At 38.4% G+C, this 17,181-nt stretch overlaps 1 protein-coding gene across 3 annotated transcripts in view; it reads left to right on the forward strand.

Annotated features, from left to right (window-relative positions):
- Positions 1 to 5,623: 5,623 nt before the first annotated feature.
- The window catches only part of MARCHF1 (membrane associated ring-CH-type finger 1), a 137,743-nt gene continuing 126,185 nt past the window's right edge, over positions 5,624 to 17,181 (forward strand). For 2 of the 3 annotated variants that reach the window (XM_059887662.1, XM_059887663.1), the window contains exon 1: positions 5,851 to 6,893. In XM_059887662.1, coding sequence (XP_059743645.1) covers positions 6,070 to 6,893 — 824 coding nt within the window. In that variant the 5' untranslated portion in view covers positions 5,851 to 6,069. The other variant, NM_001193149.1, reaches the window with a different exon arrangement.

Below are 17,181 nucleotides of genomic sequence, written 5' to 3' on the forward strand. Positions count from 1 at the left end.
CAAATGAACTTATCCATGAAACAGAAACCAGCTCACAGACATAGAGAACAGACCTGTGGTTGCCAAGAAAAGGCGGGGTGGGAGAGGGAAGGACTGAGAGTCTGGGATTAACATATGCAAACTGTTATTTATAAAATGGATAAACAACAAGGTCCTATCACATAGTAGAGAAAGATATTCAATATCCTACAATAAACCACAAAGGAAAAGAATTTTATATAATATGAATCACTTTGCTGTACAGCAGAAATTAACACATTATAAATCAACTATAATTCAGTGTTTGTTTGTGTGGATCACACACAACGTGGACTGTGTGAAGCACAACAAACTGGAAAATTCCTAAAGAGATGGGAATACCACACCATCTTATCTGCCTCCTGAGAAATCTGTATGCAGATCAAGAAGCAACAGTCAGAACCAGAAATGGAACAATGAACTAGTTCCAAATTGAGAAAGGAGTACATCAAGACTGTATATTGTCACCCTGCTTATTTAACTTATATGCAAAGTACATCATGCAAAATGCTGGGCTGGATGAAGCACAAACTGGAATCAAGATTGCCAGGAGAAATATCAATAACTTCAGATATGCATATAACACCACCCTTATGGCAGAAAGCGAAGAGGAACTGAAGAGCCTCTTGATGAAAGTGAAAGAATGAAAAAGCTGACCTAAAATTCAAAAAACTAAGATCATGGCATCTGGTTCCATCATTTCATGGCAAATAGGTAGGCAAACAATAGAAACAGTAAAAGACTTTATTTTGGGGGGCTCCAAAATCACTGCAGATAGTGACTGCAACCATGAAGCTAAAAGACACTTGCTCCTTGGAAGAAAAGCTATGACCAACCTAGACAGCATGCTAAAAAGCAGAGACATTACCTTGCCAACAAAGGTCCATCTAGTCAAAGCTATGGTTTTCCCAGTAGTCATGTATGGATGTAAGAGGCAGACTATAAAGAAAGCTGAGTGGCGAAGAATTGATGCTTTTGAACTGTGGTGCTGGAGAAGACTCTTGAGAGTCCCTTGGACTGCAAAGAGATCCAACCAGTCCATCCTGAAGGAGATCAGTCTTAAATATTTATTGGAAGGACTGGTGCTGAACCTGAAGCTCCAATACTTCAGCCACCTAATGAAAAGAACTGACTCATTGGAAAAGACCCTGATGCTGGGAAAGATTGAAGGCAGGAGGAGAAGGCAACAACAGAGGATAAGATGGTTGGATGGCATCACTGACTCAGTGTACATGAGTTTGATCAAGCTCCGGGAGTTGGTGATGGACAGGGAAGCCTGGCATGCTGCAGTCCATGGGGTCGCAAAGAGACTGAGAGACTGAACTGAACTGATGCTTCAATGTGTGTATTTGTCAGTCAGTTGTGTCTGACTCTTTGCAAACCCAGGGACTGTAGACTGCTAGGCTCCTCTGTCCATGTGATTTTCCAGGCAAGAGTACTGGAGTGGGTTGCCATTCCCTCCTCAGGGGATCTTCCCGATCCAGGAATCAAATTCAGTTCTCCTGCATTGCAGGCAGATTCTTTACCACTGAGTCACCAGGGAAGGCCCTATACTTCAATAAAATAAACTTAATAAGAACAAAGTGTGCACATCAGTCTATTGGAACATGTGGAGGATGCAACGCTCCCCTGTGGGCACATGGCTTCTTCTGCCTCAGAATGTTTTTAATCTCTTCTTTAATAACTCCTACTTTCCTTTTTGCTTCAGTTCAGTTCAGTTCAGTTCAGTCACTCAGTCGTGTCTGACTCTTTGCGACCCCATGAATTGCAGCACGCCAGGCCTCCCTGTCCATCACCAACTCCCAGAGTTCACTGAGACTCACGTCCATTGAGTCAGTGGTGCCATCCAACCATCTCATCCTCTGTCATCCCCTTCTCCTCCTGCCCCCAATCCCTCCCAGCATCAGAGTCTTTCTCAATGAGTCAACTCTTCGCATGAAGTGGCCAAAGTACTGGAGTTTCAGCTTTAGCATCATTCCTTCCAAAGAAATCCCAGGGCTGATCTCCTTCAGAATGGACTGGTTGGATCTCCTTGCAGTCCAAGGGACTCTCAAGAGTCTTCTCCAACACCACAGTTCAAAGGCATCAATTCTTCCGCGCTCAGCCTTCTTCACTGTCCAAATCTCACATCCATACATGACCACAGGGAAAACCATAGCCTTGACTAGATGGACCTTTGTTGGCAAAGTAATGTCTCTGTTTTTTTTTTTTTTTAATTTTTAAATTTTATTTTATTTTTAAACTTTACAAAATTGTATTAGTTTTGCCAAATATCGAAATGAATCCGCCACAGGTATACATGTGTTCCCCATCCTGAACCCTCCTCCCTCCTCCCTCCCCATACTATCCCTCTGGGTCATCCCAGTGCACCAGCGCCAAGCATCCAGTATCATGCATCGAACCTGGACTGGCAACTCGTTTCATACATGATATTATACATGTTTCAATGCCATTCTCCCAAATCTTCCCACCCTCTCCCTCTCCAACAGAGTCCATATGACTGTTCTATACATCAGTGTCTCTTTTGCTGTCTCTGCTTTTGAATATGCTATCTAGGTTGGTCATAACTTTCCTTCCAAGGAGTAAGCGACTTTTCATTTCATGGCTGCAGTCACCATCTACAGTGATTTTGGAGCCCCAAAAAATAAAGTCTGACACTGTTTCCACTGTTTCCCCATCTATTCCCCATGAAGTGATGGGACCAGATGCCATGATCTTCGTTTTCTGAATGTTGAGCTTTAAGCCAACTTTTTCACTCTCCACTTTCACTTTCATCAAGAGGCTTTTTAGTTCCTCTTCACTTTCTGCCATAAGCGTGGTGTCATCTGCATATCTGAGGTTATTGATATTTCTCCCGGCAATCTTGATTCCAACTTGTGTTTCTTCCAGTCCAGCGTTTCTCATGATGTACTCTGCATATAAGTTAAAATTACATATAAGTTACATATAAGTGACAATAAACAGCCTTGACGTACTCCTTTTCCTATTTGGAACCAGCTGAGTATTACCCCTATATTAGTTTCCTATGACTGCTAAAACAAATTACCACACAAATGTATCATCCTGTAGTTCTAGAGGTCAGAAGTCAAACATGAGTCTCACGGAGCTACACTGCAGATGTCAGCAGGACCTCATTCCTTCTTGACCCTTGTAGGGGAGAGCTCGTTTTCCAGCCTTTTCCAGCTTCTAGAGGACACCTGCATGCCTCTGTTTGACCTCTGCTTCCATCCTTTCATCTTCTCTCTCTGACTCTAATGCTCCACCTCCCTCTTAGAAGGATCCTCATGCTTACACCTGGTCCACCTGGATAATGCAGGACCATCTCTCCATGTCAAGGTACTTAACTTAATCACCTGTGCAAAGTCACTTTGTTATGTAAGGAAACAGATTTACAAATTCCAGAAATTAAAATGTTGATATCTTGAGTAGGAATAAGAGGCAGTATTAGTCAACCCTTCACACCTCCTCTTGAATAGTTCTTCTAACCTCTTGACTTAGAATTCGTTTGTTTTCCTCTGGACCCCACAATCAGATATGTTTATTGTCTTCCTTTTTTTTTTTTTGTATCTTTTTTCACTGCAGTGTGTTTGATGTATGATATTGTGTGAGTTACAAGTGCACAGCATAGTGACTCAGAATGTTTTAAGTTTCACTACATTCATAGTTCTTATAAAATATTGGCTGTATTTCATGTGTTGTACAGTATATTCTTGCAACTTTCTTATTTTATACATAACAGCTTGTACTTGTTAACCCCTGCTCTCATTTTGTCCCTCCCCTGTTCCCTCCCCACACTGATAACGACTAGTTTGTCTCCTATATCTGTGAATCTGTTTATTTTTTGTTATATTCACTAGTTTTTTAGACTATACATTACTAAGAATTTGTCCATTTCTTCTAGGTTGTCTGTCCATTTGATAAGCCTGTGGTTGTTCATAGTAGTCTCTAATGATCCTCTGTATTTCTGTGGTGTTGACTATAGTTTTACTTTTCCCTCTCTGATTTTATTGATCTGTGCCCTCTCTCTTTTTTTCTTGATGATCCTGGCTAAACAGTTATCAATTTTGAAAAGATTTCAAAGAACCAGCTCTTAGTTTAATCTTTTCTATTACTTTTGTTTAATCTTTTCTATTGTTTTTTAAGTCTCTAGTTCATTTATTTCTGCTCTGATCTTTATTATATCTTTCCTCCTGCCAACTTTGGGTTTTGCTTATTCTTCCTTTTCTAGCTCCTATAGGTGTAAAGATAAGTTGTTTATTTGACATTTTTTAATTGTTTCCCTAGGTAAGCTTGTATTGCAATAAACTTTCCTCTTAGAAGTGTCTTTGCTGAGTTGCGTAGGTTGTTTCCATTTTCATTTGCCTCCAGGTATTTTTTTTTTCTTCTTTGATTTCTTCAGTGACACATTGGTTGTTCAGTAGCATATTGTGCAGCTTTCACACACTTATGCTTTTTTGCAGTTTTTTTTTTTTTCTTATAGTTGATTTATATGTATGTATCTTTAATATGGGGACTTTTAGAACTTTGAAATTTGGGGTTAATCTTACTACCTTTACTGTTATTTCTCTTGCTGGCAATTTCATCTGTGCAGTCAGACTGGTCTAAATCTGGGGTTGAACCCCCTGGGTTGCCTCTGTGTACAGGAGGGGGTTGCCTTGTGAGTTGAGTATGAGAGCAGATCAAGGAGCAGAATTTCTCACATGAAGCTCTGCTCTACCATCTACCAGCAAGGAGCAGCACTGATTTCTCAGTTTCCTCATCTGTAACATGAAAAAAAATTATCATATTTGCCACATGTGTTTCTTGTACTAATGAATGAACATAGGAAAATTACTTAGAACTGTGACTGGCATATAATATTCCCTCAAAACTATTAGTTATTATTCTTTCCCATTTGTGAGATTATTATAAAGATTAAACAGATGGCAGATAAACCACAGTACCATGCCTGGCACACAGTAAATTCTTCACACAGTCTAGTTTTTTATTTATCATCATCACATGTACTAAATATAATGGTTAGAAAATTCAAAGTAATGAAGAAAATGATGTGTTTCAAACATAGGAGTCTCATGAAACAGACTGAAATGTATGCCAATCTACATAATTTCAGGCTTTCTTATTCTCAGGTTTAATCTGGTCATGAAGTTAAAAGTTATGAAGGTTAATAATGCTGTGATGGACAGATTTTTATTAGCCTCCATGATAAAATAATAATAATCACTGCAGGCTTTTAAATATTATAAAGTGTTTTTAAATATATCGTCTCATGGGGCCTTAAAGTGACTTAATGTTAACTCCAGGCAGTATCTAGCAATCTAATGGCTATTTGATTATTGAAGCTTCCTGAATTAGTATCATCTTTGTCACATAATAGTCGTTGTGTCCTTTATATCACAGGCTATTCAAGAGTTACACATTTGTTTCCAAGGAAAATTGAGCCATTCCACTCAAAAGTTTACAGTAAATAGAATAGAAACTTGTGGATTCATCTTCCTCTATCACAAATGAAGCAACAGCAAAGTGGTACAGAATCTCTCTCAGCTGTTCCAAGTTCCTCAAATCAGTTTTACTTTTGCAAAACCTGCCCTCTGACTTCCTATATCCTGTGAGCTGCCTTACGAACAACATGACCGGCAGCCACGTTTGTTGTAATTTTTTAAATATGTGGAAAAAAAGCAAGATATCGACCATGTATTACCTGAACCAAGATGCCAAATTGTCTAACTTGTTTCTCCAGGCCAGCAGTCCAACAACTGGGACAGCTCCCAGGAGCCAGTCAAGGTTGTCTGTCTGTCCATCCACTCAGGACATCTGCAGGTAAGTGTGCAGCAAACGAGCCTGTTTGGTGTTTTTAGACCAGTGTTTTGTATTCTTGTTGTATATGCTGAGACTGTGTGACTCTTGCTGCTGTCTTATCTTGTCTGTGGATAATTTATATCAGTCTGATTTTTTTTTTTTTTTTCCTTTACTGCATTTCCCTCAGTTGATCTTTGTTTGCCAACTTTGGGTCCATGCTGTCATTTTCATCTCTCTCTTTTTCTGTTTCCCATGGCTGTCCTCTCCTTTCCAATTCCCATGGCTTTCCTCTCCATCCCAATCCCTCATCCTTTGCCTGCTGCTTTGTCTAGATCTGCCATCTCACATGACATGTCAGGAGCCTCACTTGAGCACAGCACCCCTGTCACAGTGCTGAGCCCTGCTAGGCAGGAGCCTGGTAAGAAACCAGTAACACAGAAGCCTAGAAGGAGGAGGCGGGCGGCTCAGAGGTACGAGCATGCCCAAGAACAGGGGAGAGGGAGAAGAAGCGACTTTCACCCCCACGTCCCCAGGCCCCGATGCAGTGAAACCGACACAGATTCTTCAGACTCATCTTCCACCCGTGAGAGTCACTGGATTCAGGCAAAGAGAAGAGCCCAAGTGAAGTTCCGCCTGTCGCGGAGAAGAAGGAGAAATAACAAAACAAGCGGAAACCTGGGTGAGTCTTCTGCTCCTAATGAAATCAATCTAGTACACTTGGGATCCAAAGATAAAAAGCACACGAAGCTGACCAGCTGTGAGAGCTGCTCTTTAAACTTGCATGGAGCAAAAGGCACAACGTATGAAGGATGTGGTGTCTCCCTGTCAAGAGGGTCCTCTGACAGTAAAAGACCCTCAAGGAAGCAACAGGAGAGCAGAGAGGGGGACCACCACAGGGATCCTCAACTCTTACATCGGTGTGGGCAAAATGAAACAACAATCAAGAGAAGATTTTCAGGGACAGATTTCAGCACTGAAATGCTGGCAGTCAAAGGTGGCAAGTCTGCTGGTGAGGCGGGGTTCCAGGAGCCTCCTTCCACGGACCATGACGGGTCTGATCATTTACACGCATGCAGGTCAGTCTCTCCAGAGAAAGATTTGATGCCCCCCAAATATACCTCCTCCCGCTGTGAGTTACATGTGTGTGTGTCCCCTGCCCTCAAAACATAACATTTATCCATATTGTTATTTGTCCGATTGGATATAAGGTGATAAAATGAGCAAAGGGATGGGCAAAATGATGCACAAATATCCATGGGTTTGAAATTTGTTCCAAAATAGTTAGCTTTCCCCTTCTCCCTTCTTTTAACTGAAAGATGATTTATCCTGGTCAAAGAATTGACAAAACGAGTCCTGTCCCCACAAGAATTGTGGAGGAAACACGAATGAGAGTGTGAGATCTTAGTGAAAATCTGGTGAACTTTTAGCACCCTGACAGTGGATATTCAAGGCTTGGGGGGATTAAGGTCAGACTTTTGTATCAGGAAAGTCTCCTCTGCAGTTGGTGGCAATTTGTTCTCCAGTTGTCTGACTCAGCAGGTAATTCAAGACTGAAAGGACACAGCAACACACCACAGACGCACCAGTGGGGCTGCTGGGACCTTCTGAGAAAGGAACCACGTTAACTCTGCTGATAACCATGTACTAAAAAATTTCAACATGCAGACAATTCATATTAATGTCTATGAGGCTGCTTGCTTGCACTTTTTACCCAACTAGATACAATTTTCAGAATAATTTAAAGTTTAAAAAAAACAATGTGACTACCCAAGCTAGTTTGCACCAATGAGACAATCTGAAACAAAACAAATATTTTGAATGTTCCTATTACCCAATCATTTAAGTTACTTGGGTTCTGTTTGGCAGCAAGTCAAGGTTTTTTTTTTTTTTTTTTTTTTTTTTTTTGCATAATGCTTGGTTTGGGGGCTTGCTTTTACAAAAGTTGTACTTTATAAAACGTGTGTGTGTTTTCATGTGAATCACAGGACCCATAGAAAGCTTCCTATGTTCATTCAGGGCAGGACGAGAAGGAGAGTTAATCTCTGGATATAAATAATATTATAATGGTTTGTTTCTCTGAAAATTGTATGGATTGTTCAAAAAAACGCTCATTTACTTATTCACTCAGGCATTTATTGATTACAGTGCATCAGGCTTTTATTGCAGGCATTTGACATCTGAGAGCTTACTGTCTGGTGGAGATGAACACAAACTATTTCACAGTTAATTGCAGTTGTGATAAGTGATGTAGGAGTGTATAACGAGGAAAGTAGATCTGTGCTGGGAGATCTGAGAAGGACTGTCTTAAGGAAGTGAGGAACTGCTTGTGGCCCAGGCATGACGGGAACTAACCGAGGAAGGAACAGGGAAGGGTGTGCAGACAGCATGCTCCTGGGGTCTGGGGAACCGAAAGCTACTGCTGCTGCTGGGGTATGGAGAGGGAGGGGGCACTGGTGGGGATGAGGTCAGAGAGGTGGGGAGGGCCATGCAAAGCACGCTAAGGGAGTTAAATGAGAAGTGACACCGTTTGACCCATATACAGAAGCAAGCAAGTTTCTCGTAATCTTTTGACTATGATTTAAGTGTGGCTTCGCTACAATGTCTGGGGATGGAATAAAACACTATTTCTAGTCTAGACTAAGAACTCCTCACTAGCAAACATCTGTGGTCATTCCCCAAATCTACTTCAAATTAAAATTAAATTAAATTTAATTTAATTTAATGAAAGACAGTTAAAGAAGCTAGTTGTAGACTTAATGGTAATTGGAGAAAAAAGGAATGCTTGTAATTAGAGTTGTAGTGGCTGGTTCTCCAAAGTTAAAAGCACTGCTCTGGAGAAAAAGAATATTTAACATAGACTCCTATTAATAAAGTGATATCAATGGGCCTATAGTTATTTCTTGCTGTGGGTTATTGTCAAAATATACCCACTAAGCAAATCCTATGGGCCATATATTATACTGGGAGCTGAGGATAAAAAGTGACAGAAAGACTTGATTCTTCACTTAAGTGGCCTATTAACTAGTGACAGAAGTTGAATGTACACTTGAAAAGATAAAAGTTCAAGATTTTAGAAAAGAAATACTGCAGGAATTTGAAAAAATGGAAATTGCTGGAAGCTGCCACAACCTGGGAGCCCCTTAAGAGCTGGGGTTGGAACTAAGGAAACGAGAAGCTAGCCTGGTAGAGAGGCCTGGTGGGCATCTGGGCCCTTGGGGCAGGGTGAGCAGGACCCCCTCAGGTGGGCAGGATCCCCCTGCCAGGTCATCAGGAACAACTGAATGCTTGGCATTGGTAAGGGCAGACCCTACAGGAGTCAAGGATGACTCCAGATCTTGGACCTTGGGAGGTAGTAAAAGCTGGTGCTACTGACAAAAATAGAAGGGTCAGAGGCCAGCTAAATTGGGAAAGACAATGAGTTCAATTATAGGCAGGCTGTTTTTAGTAGCCCTGGATCAGCTATTGAGCAGACAACATGAGTCACATCACTGAAATGTGGGAGGGAAGTCCAGGCTCAGTCTGAGTGTTTTTTCAAGCATTAGTGAACTATACACAGACTAACATTAAATAGCTGCATATTTCCATTGGTCATTCACATGATGTCTGAGCACAGGACAATCACACCAAGATATTAGCAGTGAAAATCTTCTCAAAGCCAGAGAGGATCTGGGTACCATTCTCAGGGGGGGTGACTGAGATGCTTGGAAATTGAATGACATCTCTAAAGGCTGTAGATGGACCAGCCTGAGCACCAGGGTCCCTGTGTAAGACAGGAATATGAACTTGCACTCCTGCCGCTTCAGACATGAACAAGCAGGACCGGTCTCAGTCAGAACCACAAAGCAGAAGCCGCTTCTAAGCCCCTTCTTCCTTGTTTCTTCCTGGTATTTAGTCCCACAAGGATACTCTACCCACTACCCACTCCACCCACCCTCATCAAAGCCTCATGCAGAGAAAGTGTCGCTGTTAGTACTCGACAACTTAAAGGAAATTTAAATCATCATGCCATCATGCCCACACTTGTAGAATGGGAAAGATTCTGCCTTTTTTTACATAGAAAATGTACATTAAAAAATTATGTTAGCTTATGCTTGAAACTTTTCAATAGCTTCTTAGTTACCGTCTGTGGTGAGTTCACAATCTTTAATAGAATTTACAAGGGTGTGAATGATCTGTCAGACCAGCCTCCTCAGCTTCAACAGCATTGTTAAAAATGACCTACTCATGCTGGTCGGTCTTCAGGTCTCTGAAAGAGCCACACTCTCACCTTTCAGGAATGCCTTCATATTATCTGATCTTCACTTCACCAGATTAATTCTAATCATTTCTTCTTAATTTAGATGTCATTCCTTTGGGGAAAACTTTGTGATTCCCTAACCAACACTCAGGACCCCTTCACTTCCATATCATCTTTTAAAACTTTTATTGCAATATTGTTAATTTATTATATTGTATTAGTTTCAGGTGTACAGAATAGTAATTCAGTCAGCATATCCTAATTTTTTTAATGTATTTATTTTTATTGGAGGATAATTTCTTTACAGAACTTTGCTGTTTTCTGTCAAACCTCAACATGAATCAGCCATAGGTATACATGTATCCCCTCCCTTTTCAACCACACTCTCATCTCCCTCCCCATCCCACCACTCTAGGTTGATACAGAGCCCCTGATTGAGTTCCCTGAGCCATAGAGTAAATTCCTATTGGCTATTTTACATATGGTAATATTAAGTTTCCATGTTACTCTTTCCATACACTTCACCCTCTCCTCCCCCTCCCCATGTCCATAAGTCTATTCTCTATGTCTGTTTCTCCATTGCTGCCCTGTAAATAAATTCTTCAGTACCATTTTTCTAGATTCTGTATATATGCATTAGTATATGATATTTATCTTTCTCTTTCTGACTTACTTCACTCTGTATAATAGGGTCTAGGTTCATCCACCTCATTAGAAGTGCCTCAAAGTTGTTCCTTTTATGGCTGAGTAATATTGTGTATATATACCACAACTTCTTTATCCATTCATCTGTTCATGGACATGTAGGTTGTTTCCATATTCTTTCTATTGTAAATAGTGCTGCAGTGAACTGTGGGGTCCATGTGTCGTTTTCAATTTTGGTTTCCTCAGGGCATATGCCTAGGAGTGGGATTGATGGGTCATTTGGTGGTTTTATTCCTAGTTTTTTAAGGAATCTCCGTACTGTCTTCCATAGTGGCTGTAAATGTATATTTAAATTCCCATCAACTGCAAGAGTGTTCCCTTTTCTCCACACCCTCTCCAGCATTTATTTTTTGTAGACTTTTTCATGATGGCTATTCTGACTGGTGTGAGGTGATATCTCATTGTAGTTTTGATTTGCATTTCTCTAATAATGAGCAATGTTGAGCAGCTTTTCATGTGTTTGTTAGCCATCTGTATGTCTTCTTTGGGGAAATGTCTGTTTAGGTCTTCTTCCCACTTTTTGATTGGGTTGTTTTTCTGGTATTCAGTTGTATGATCTGCTTGTAAATTTTGAAAATTAATCCTTTGTCAGTTGTTTCATTTGCTATTATTTTTTGCCCATTCTGAGGGTTGTCTTTCACCTTGCTTATAGTTTCCTTTGCTGTGAGAAAGCTTTTAACTTTAATCAGGTCCCACTTGTTTACTTTTGTTTTTATTTCTGTTACTCTAGGAGATGGGTCATAGAGGATCTTACTTTGATTTATGTCATCAAGTGTTCTGCCTTTGTTTTCCTCTAAGAGTTTTATAGTTTCTGGTCTTACATTTAGGTCTTTAATCCATTTTGAGTTTATCTTTGTGTATGGCATTAGGAAGTGTTCTAATTTCATTCTTTTACATGGAGCTGTCCAGTTTTCCCAGCACCATTTACTGAAGAGGCTATCTTTGTCCCATTGTATATTCTTGCCTCCTTTGTCAAAAATAAAGTACCCATAGGTGTATGGGTTTATTTCTGGGCTTTCTATCTTGTTCTATTGGTCTATATTTATGTTTTTGTTCCAGTACCATACTGTCTTGATGACTGTAGTTTCGTAGTATAATCTGAAGTCAGGGAAGGTTGATTCCTGAAGTTCCATTCTTCTTTCTCAAGACTGCTTGGCTATTCAGGGTCTTTTGTGTTACCATATGAATTGCAAAAATTTTTGTTCTAGTTCTGTGAAAAATGCCATTGGTAATTTGATAGGGATCGCGTTGAATCTGTAGATTGTGTTTGGTAGTATAGTCATCTTCACAATACTGATTCTTCCTACCCAGGAACATGCAATGTCTCTCAATCTGTTTATGTCATCTTTGATTTCTTTCACTACTGTCTTATAATTTTCTGTGTACAGTTCTTTTGTCTCCTTAGGTAAGTTTATTCCTAGATATTTAATTCTTTTTGTTGCAATGGTGAATGGGATTGATTCCTTAATTTCTCTTTCTGATTTTTCATTGTTAGTGTATAGAAATGAAAGTGATATCTGTGTACTGATTTTATATCCTGCAACTTTTCTAAATTCACTTATTAGTTCTAATAATTTTCTGATACTATCTTTAGGGTTTCCTATGTAGAGTATCATGTCATCTGCAAACAGTGAGAGCTTTACTTCTTTTTTTCCAATCTAGATTCCTTTATTTCTTTTTCCTCTCTTATTTTTGTGTTTGGATATCCAGAAGTATGTTGAATAATAGTGGTGAAAGTGGACACCCTTGTCTTGTTCCTGATCTTAGGGGGAATGCTTTCAGTTTTTCACCATTGAGAATAATGTTTGCTGTAGGCTTATCATATATGGCCTTTACTATGTTGAAGTTGGTTCCTTCTATGCCCATTTTTTGAGGAGTTTTAATCATAGATGGGTGCTGAGCTTTGTCAAAGGCTTTTTCACCATCTGTTGGGATTTTTGTATGGTGTTTATCTTTTAATTTGTTAATACAGTATATCACATTGATTGATTTGATTATTGAAGAATCCTTGTATCCCTGGAATAAACCCAACTTGACCATGGTGTATGAGCTTTTTGATGTATTGATGAATTCTGTTGGCTAAAATTTTGTTGAGGATTTTCACATCTATGTTCATCAGTGATATTGGCCTGTAGTTTTCTTTTCGTGTGTTATCTTTGATTTTGGTATCAGGGTAATGGATGCCTCATAGAATGAGTTTGGAAGTGTTCCTTCCTCTGCAATTTTTTGAAAGAGTTTTAGAAGGATAGACATTAGCTCTTCTCTAAATGTTTGATAGAATTCTCCTGTGAAGCCATCTGGTCCTGGGATTTTGTTTTTTGGGAGATTTTTTATCACAACTTCAATTTAAGTGATTTTATTTGGTTTGTTCATAATTTCTATTTCTTCCTGGTTCAGTCTTGGAAGATTGAACTTTTCTAAGAATCTGTCCATTTCTTCCAGGTTATCCATTTTATTGCCATATAGTTGTTCATAATAGTCTTATAATCCTTTGCATTTCTACATTGCCTATTGTATCCTCTCCTTTTTCATTTCTAATTTTGTTGATTTGATTCTTCTCTCTTTTTTTCTTGATGAGTCTTGCCAAAGGTTTGTCAATTTTGTTTATCTTCTCAAATAACCAGCTTTTAGTTTTACTAATCTCTACTATTGTTTCTTTCATTTATTTTTCCCTTATTTCTGCTTGGATCTTTATGATTTCTTTCCTTCTGATAATTTAGGGGGCTTTTTTTCTTATTTTTCCAATTGTTTTAGGTGTAAAGTTAGATTTTCTATTCGACATTTTTCTTGTTCCTTGAGGTAGGATTGTATTGCTATAAACTTCCTTCTTAGAACTTCTTTTGCTGTATCCCATAGGTTTTGAGTTGTCATGTTTTCATTGTCATTTTTTTCTAGAAATTTTTTTAATTTCCCTTTTGATTTCTTCAGTAACCTGTTGGTTATTTAAAAATGTATTATTTAATCTCCATGTGTTTGTGTTTCTTACAGTTTTTCTTCTTGTAACTGATATCTAGTCTCATAGCGTTGTAGTCAGAGAAGATGCTTGATATGATTTCAATTTTCTTTAATTTACTGAGGTTTGATTTGTGACCCTAGATTTGATCTATCCTGGAGAATCTTCCATGTGCACTTGGGAAGAAGGTGTATTCTGCATTTAGATGGAATGTCCTGAAGATATCAATGAGACCCATCTTATCTAATGTATCATTTAAAACTTGTGTTTCCTTATTAATTTTCTGTTTTGATGATCTGCCCATTGGTGTGAGTGGGGTGTTAAAGTCTCCTATTATTATTGTGCTACCATCAATTTCCCGTTTTATGTCTGTTAGTGTTTGTCTTATGTATTGAGGTGCTTCTTTGTTGGGTGCATTGTTATGTCTTCCTCTTGGACTGATCCCTTGTTTATTATGTAGTATCCTTCCTTATCTCTTGTAATCTTCATTTTAAGATCTATTTTGTCTAATATGAGAATTGTTACTCCAGCTTTCTTTTACTTCCCATTTGCATGGAATATATTTTTCCATCCTCTCACTTTCAGTCTGTATGTGTCTTTAGGTCTGAAGTAGACAGCATATATATATGTATATATATATATATGTATGTGTGTGTATATATATATATATATATATATATATATATATATCTTGTTTTTGTATCCATTCAGCCAGTCTGTGTCTTTTGGTTGGAACATTTAATCCATTTACATTTAAAGTAAATATTGATATTCATGTTCCTATTGCCATTTTTTTTTAATTGTTTGGAGTTGATTTTGTAGATCTTTTTCTTCTCTTGTGTTTCTTCACTATATAAGTCCCTTTAACATTTATTGCAAAGCTTGTTTGGTGGCACTGAATTCTCTTTAACTTTTGCTTGTCTGAAAAGCTTTTTATTTCTCCATCATTTTTGAATGAAATTCTTGCTGGGCACAATAATCTTGGTTGTAGATTTTTCTCTTTCAATACTTAAATATATCCTGCCATTCCCTTCTGGCCTGCAGAATCTCTGCTGAAAGATCAGCTGTTAAACATATGGGGCTTCCCTTCTATGTTACTTGTTGCTTTTCCCTCGCTGCTTTTAATATTCTTTGTTTGTGTTTAGTCTTTGTTAGTTTGATTAGTATGTGTCTTGCTATGTTTCTCCTTGGGTTTATCCTACATGGGACTGTGCCTCTTGGACTTGATTGACTATTTCCTTTTCCATATTGGGGAAATTTTCAACTATAGTCTCTTCAAAATTTTTCTCATAACCTTTCTTTTTCTCTTCTTCTTCTGGGACCCCTATAATTTGAATGTTGGTGCATTTGATATTGTCCCAGAGGTCTCTGAGATGATCATCAATTCTTTTCATTCTTTTTACTTTATTCTGCTCTTCAGAAGTTATTTCCACCATTCTATCTTCCAGCTCCCTGATTTGTTCTTCTGCTTCAGACACTCTGCTATTGATTCCTTCCAGAGTATTTTTAATTTCAGTAATTGTGTTATTTGTCTCTGTATGTTTATTCTTTAATTCTTATAGGTCTTTGTTAATTGATTCTTGCTTTTTCTCCATTTTTTTCAAGGTTTTTAATCTTTATTATCATTATTCTGAATTCTTTTTCAGGTAGTTTGCCTATTTCCTCTTCATTTATTTGGACTTCTGTGTTTCTAATTTGTTCCTTCATTTGTGTAGTATTTCTCTGCCTTTTCATTATTTTTTTTTAACTTATTGTGTTTGAGGTCTCCTTTTCCCAGGCTTCAGGGTTAAATGTTTTCTTCCTTTTGGTTTCTGCCCTCCTAAGGTTGGTCCAGTGGTTTGTGTAAGTTTCATATAGGGTGAGATTTGTCCTGAGTTTTTTTGTTTGTTTGTTTTTCCTCTGATGGGCAAGGCTGACTGAGGTGGTAATCTTGTCTGCTGATGACTGGGTTTGTATTTTTGTTTTGTTGTTTAGATGAGGTGTCCTGCACAGGGTTCTACTGGTGGTTGGGTGATGTCGAGTCTTGTATTCCAGTGGTTTCCTTTGTGTGAGTTCTCACTATTTGATACTCCCTAGGGTTAGTTCTCCGAAGAAGGCAATGGCATCCCACTCCAGTACTCTTGCCTGGAAAATCCCGTGGATGGAGGAACCTGGTGGGCTACAGTCCATGGGGTCACTAAGAGTCAGACACGACTGAGCAACTTCACTTGCGCTTTTCACTTTCATGCATTGGAGAAGGAAATGGCAACCCACTCCAGTGTTCTCGCCTGGAGAATCCCAGGGATGGGGGAGCCTAGTGGTCTGCCATCTATGGGGTCACACAGAGTCGAACACGACTGAAGCGACTTAGCAGCAGCAGCAGCAGCAGGGTTAGTTCTCTGGTAGCCTAGGGTCTTGGAGTCTGTTCCTATTATAAAGATTCAAGACTTGATCTCTGGTCAGGAATGAAGATTCCACAAATGGTTTGTTATGGCATCAAGTGAGATTAAAACAAATACCCAAAAATGAGAAACCAAAGGGGAACCCCAGGCAAATGGCAGTTACAAAATCAGGCAAATAATAATTAAAACAATGGAATATACACATATACATATACACCCATAAGCAAAGTCAAAACAGTCCAACAAAAATACAGTACAGTCGATTGACCCAGTGAACAAAGGAAATCAAAAATTATGTTTACCAGTTAAGAATAAAACTAACTAAAGCACAAACTGGAAAACAAAACTAAAGCAAGGTGCCAAATGGGGAATAAAATGATGAAAACAAGACTAACAAATATGTTGAAAGGAAAGGAAAGAAAGAAAAGGAAGCAAGAACAGATATGCAAAGTTAAATAGAGGTAGATGAAGAAGATTCATATACATTAGAGATCAACTTCAAGGGGGAAAGAACAGTGGAAAAGGCAACCAAAGGAATAAATGTAGAAAAAATATAATAGGTTTAAAAAATTAAAAATTAAAATTGTAAAAAAGAGAAAAGAAAAAAAAAGGAAGAAGAAAGAAAGGAGAAAAAAATAAAAATAAAAGGAAAACTCCACACAACTGCAAAAGCCCAATTAGAGGCAGAGGTTTATAACAATAAAAAGTATGACAAATATACACACACACATATATATACACACACCTATAAGCAAAATCAAAACAGTCCAGCAAAAATAAAGTACAATAGATTGACCTGACAAACAAAGGAAACCAAAAATTATATCTACCAGTTAAGAACAATACTAACTAAAGCACAAACTGGAAAACAAAACTAAAGCAAGGTGTCAATTGGGGAATAAAGCAATGAAAATAAAACTAATAAATATGTTGAGAGGAAAGGAAAGAAAGAAAGAATAGGTATGCAAAGTTGAATAGAAGTAGATAAAGATGATTTATACACATTGAAGATTAGCTGCAAGGGGAACAGAATAGTAGGAAAAGCAAACAAAGGAATAAATGTAGAAAAATAATAATAGGTGTAAAAA

This window comes from Bos taurus, chromosome 6 (assembly GCF_002263795.3).
Source record: "Bos taurus isolate L1 Dominette 01449 registration number 42190680 breed Hereford chromosome 6, ARS-UCD2.0, whole genome shotgun sequence".
Taxonomy (NCBI): domain Eukaryota; kingdom Metazoa; phylum Chordata; class Mammalia; order Artiodactyla; family Bovidae; genus Bos; species Bos taurus.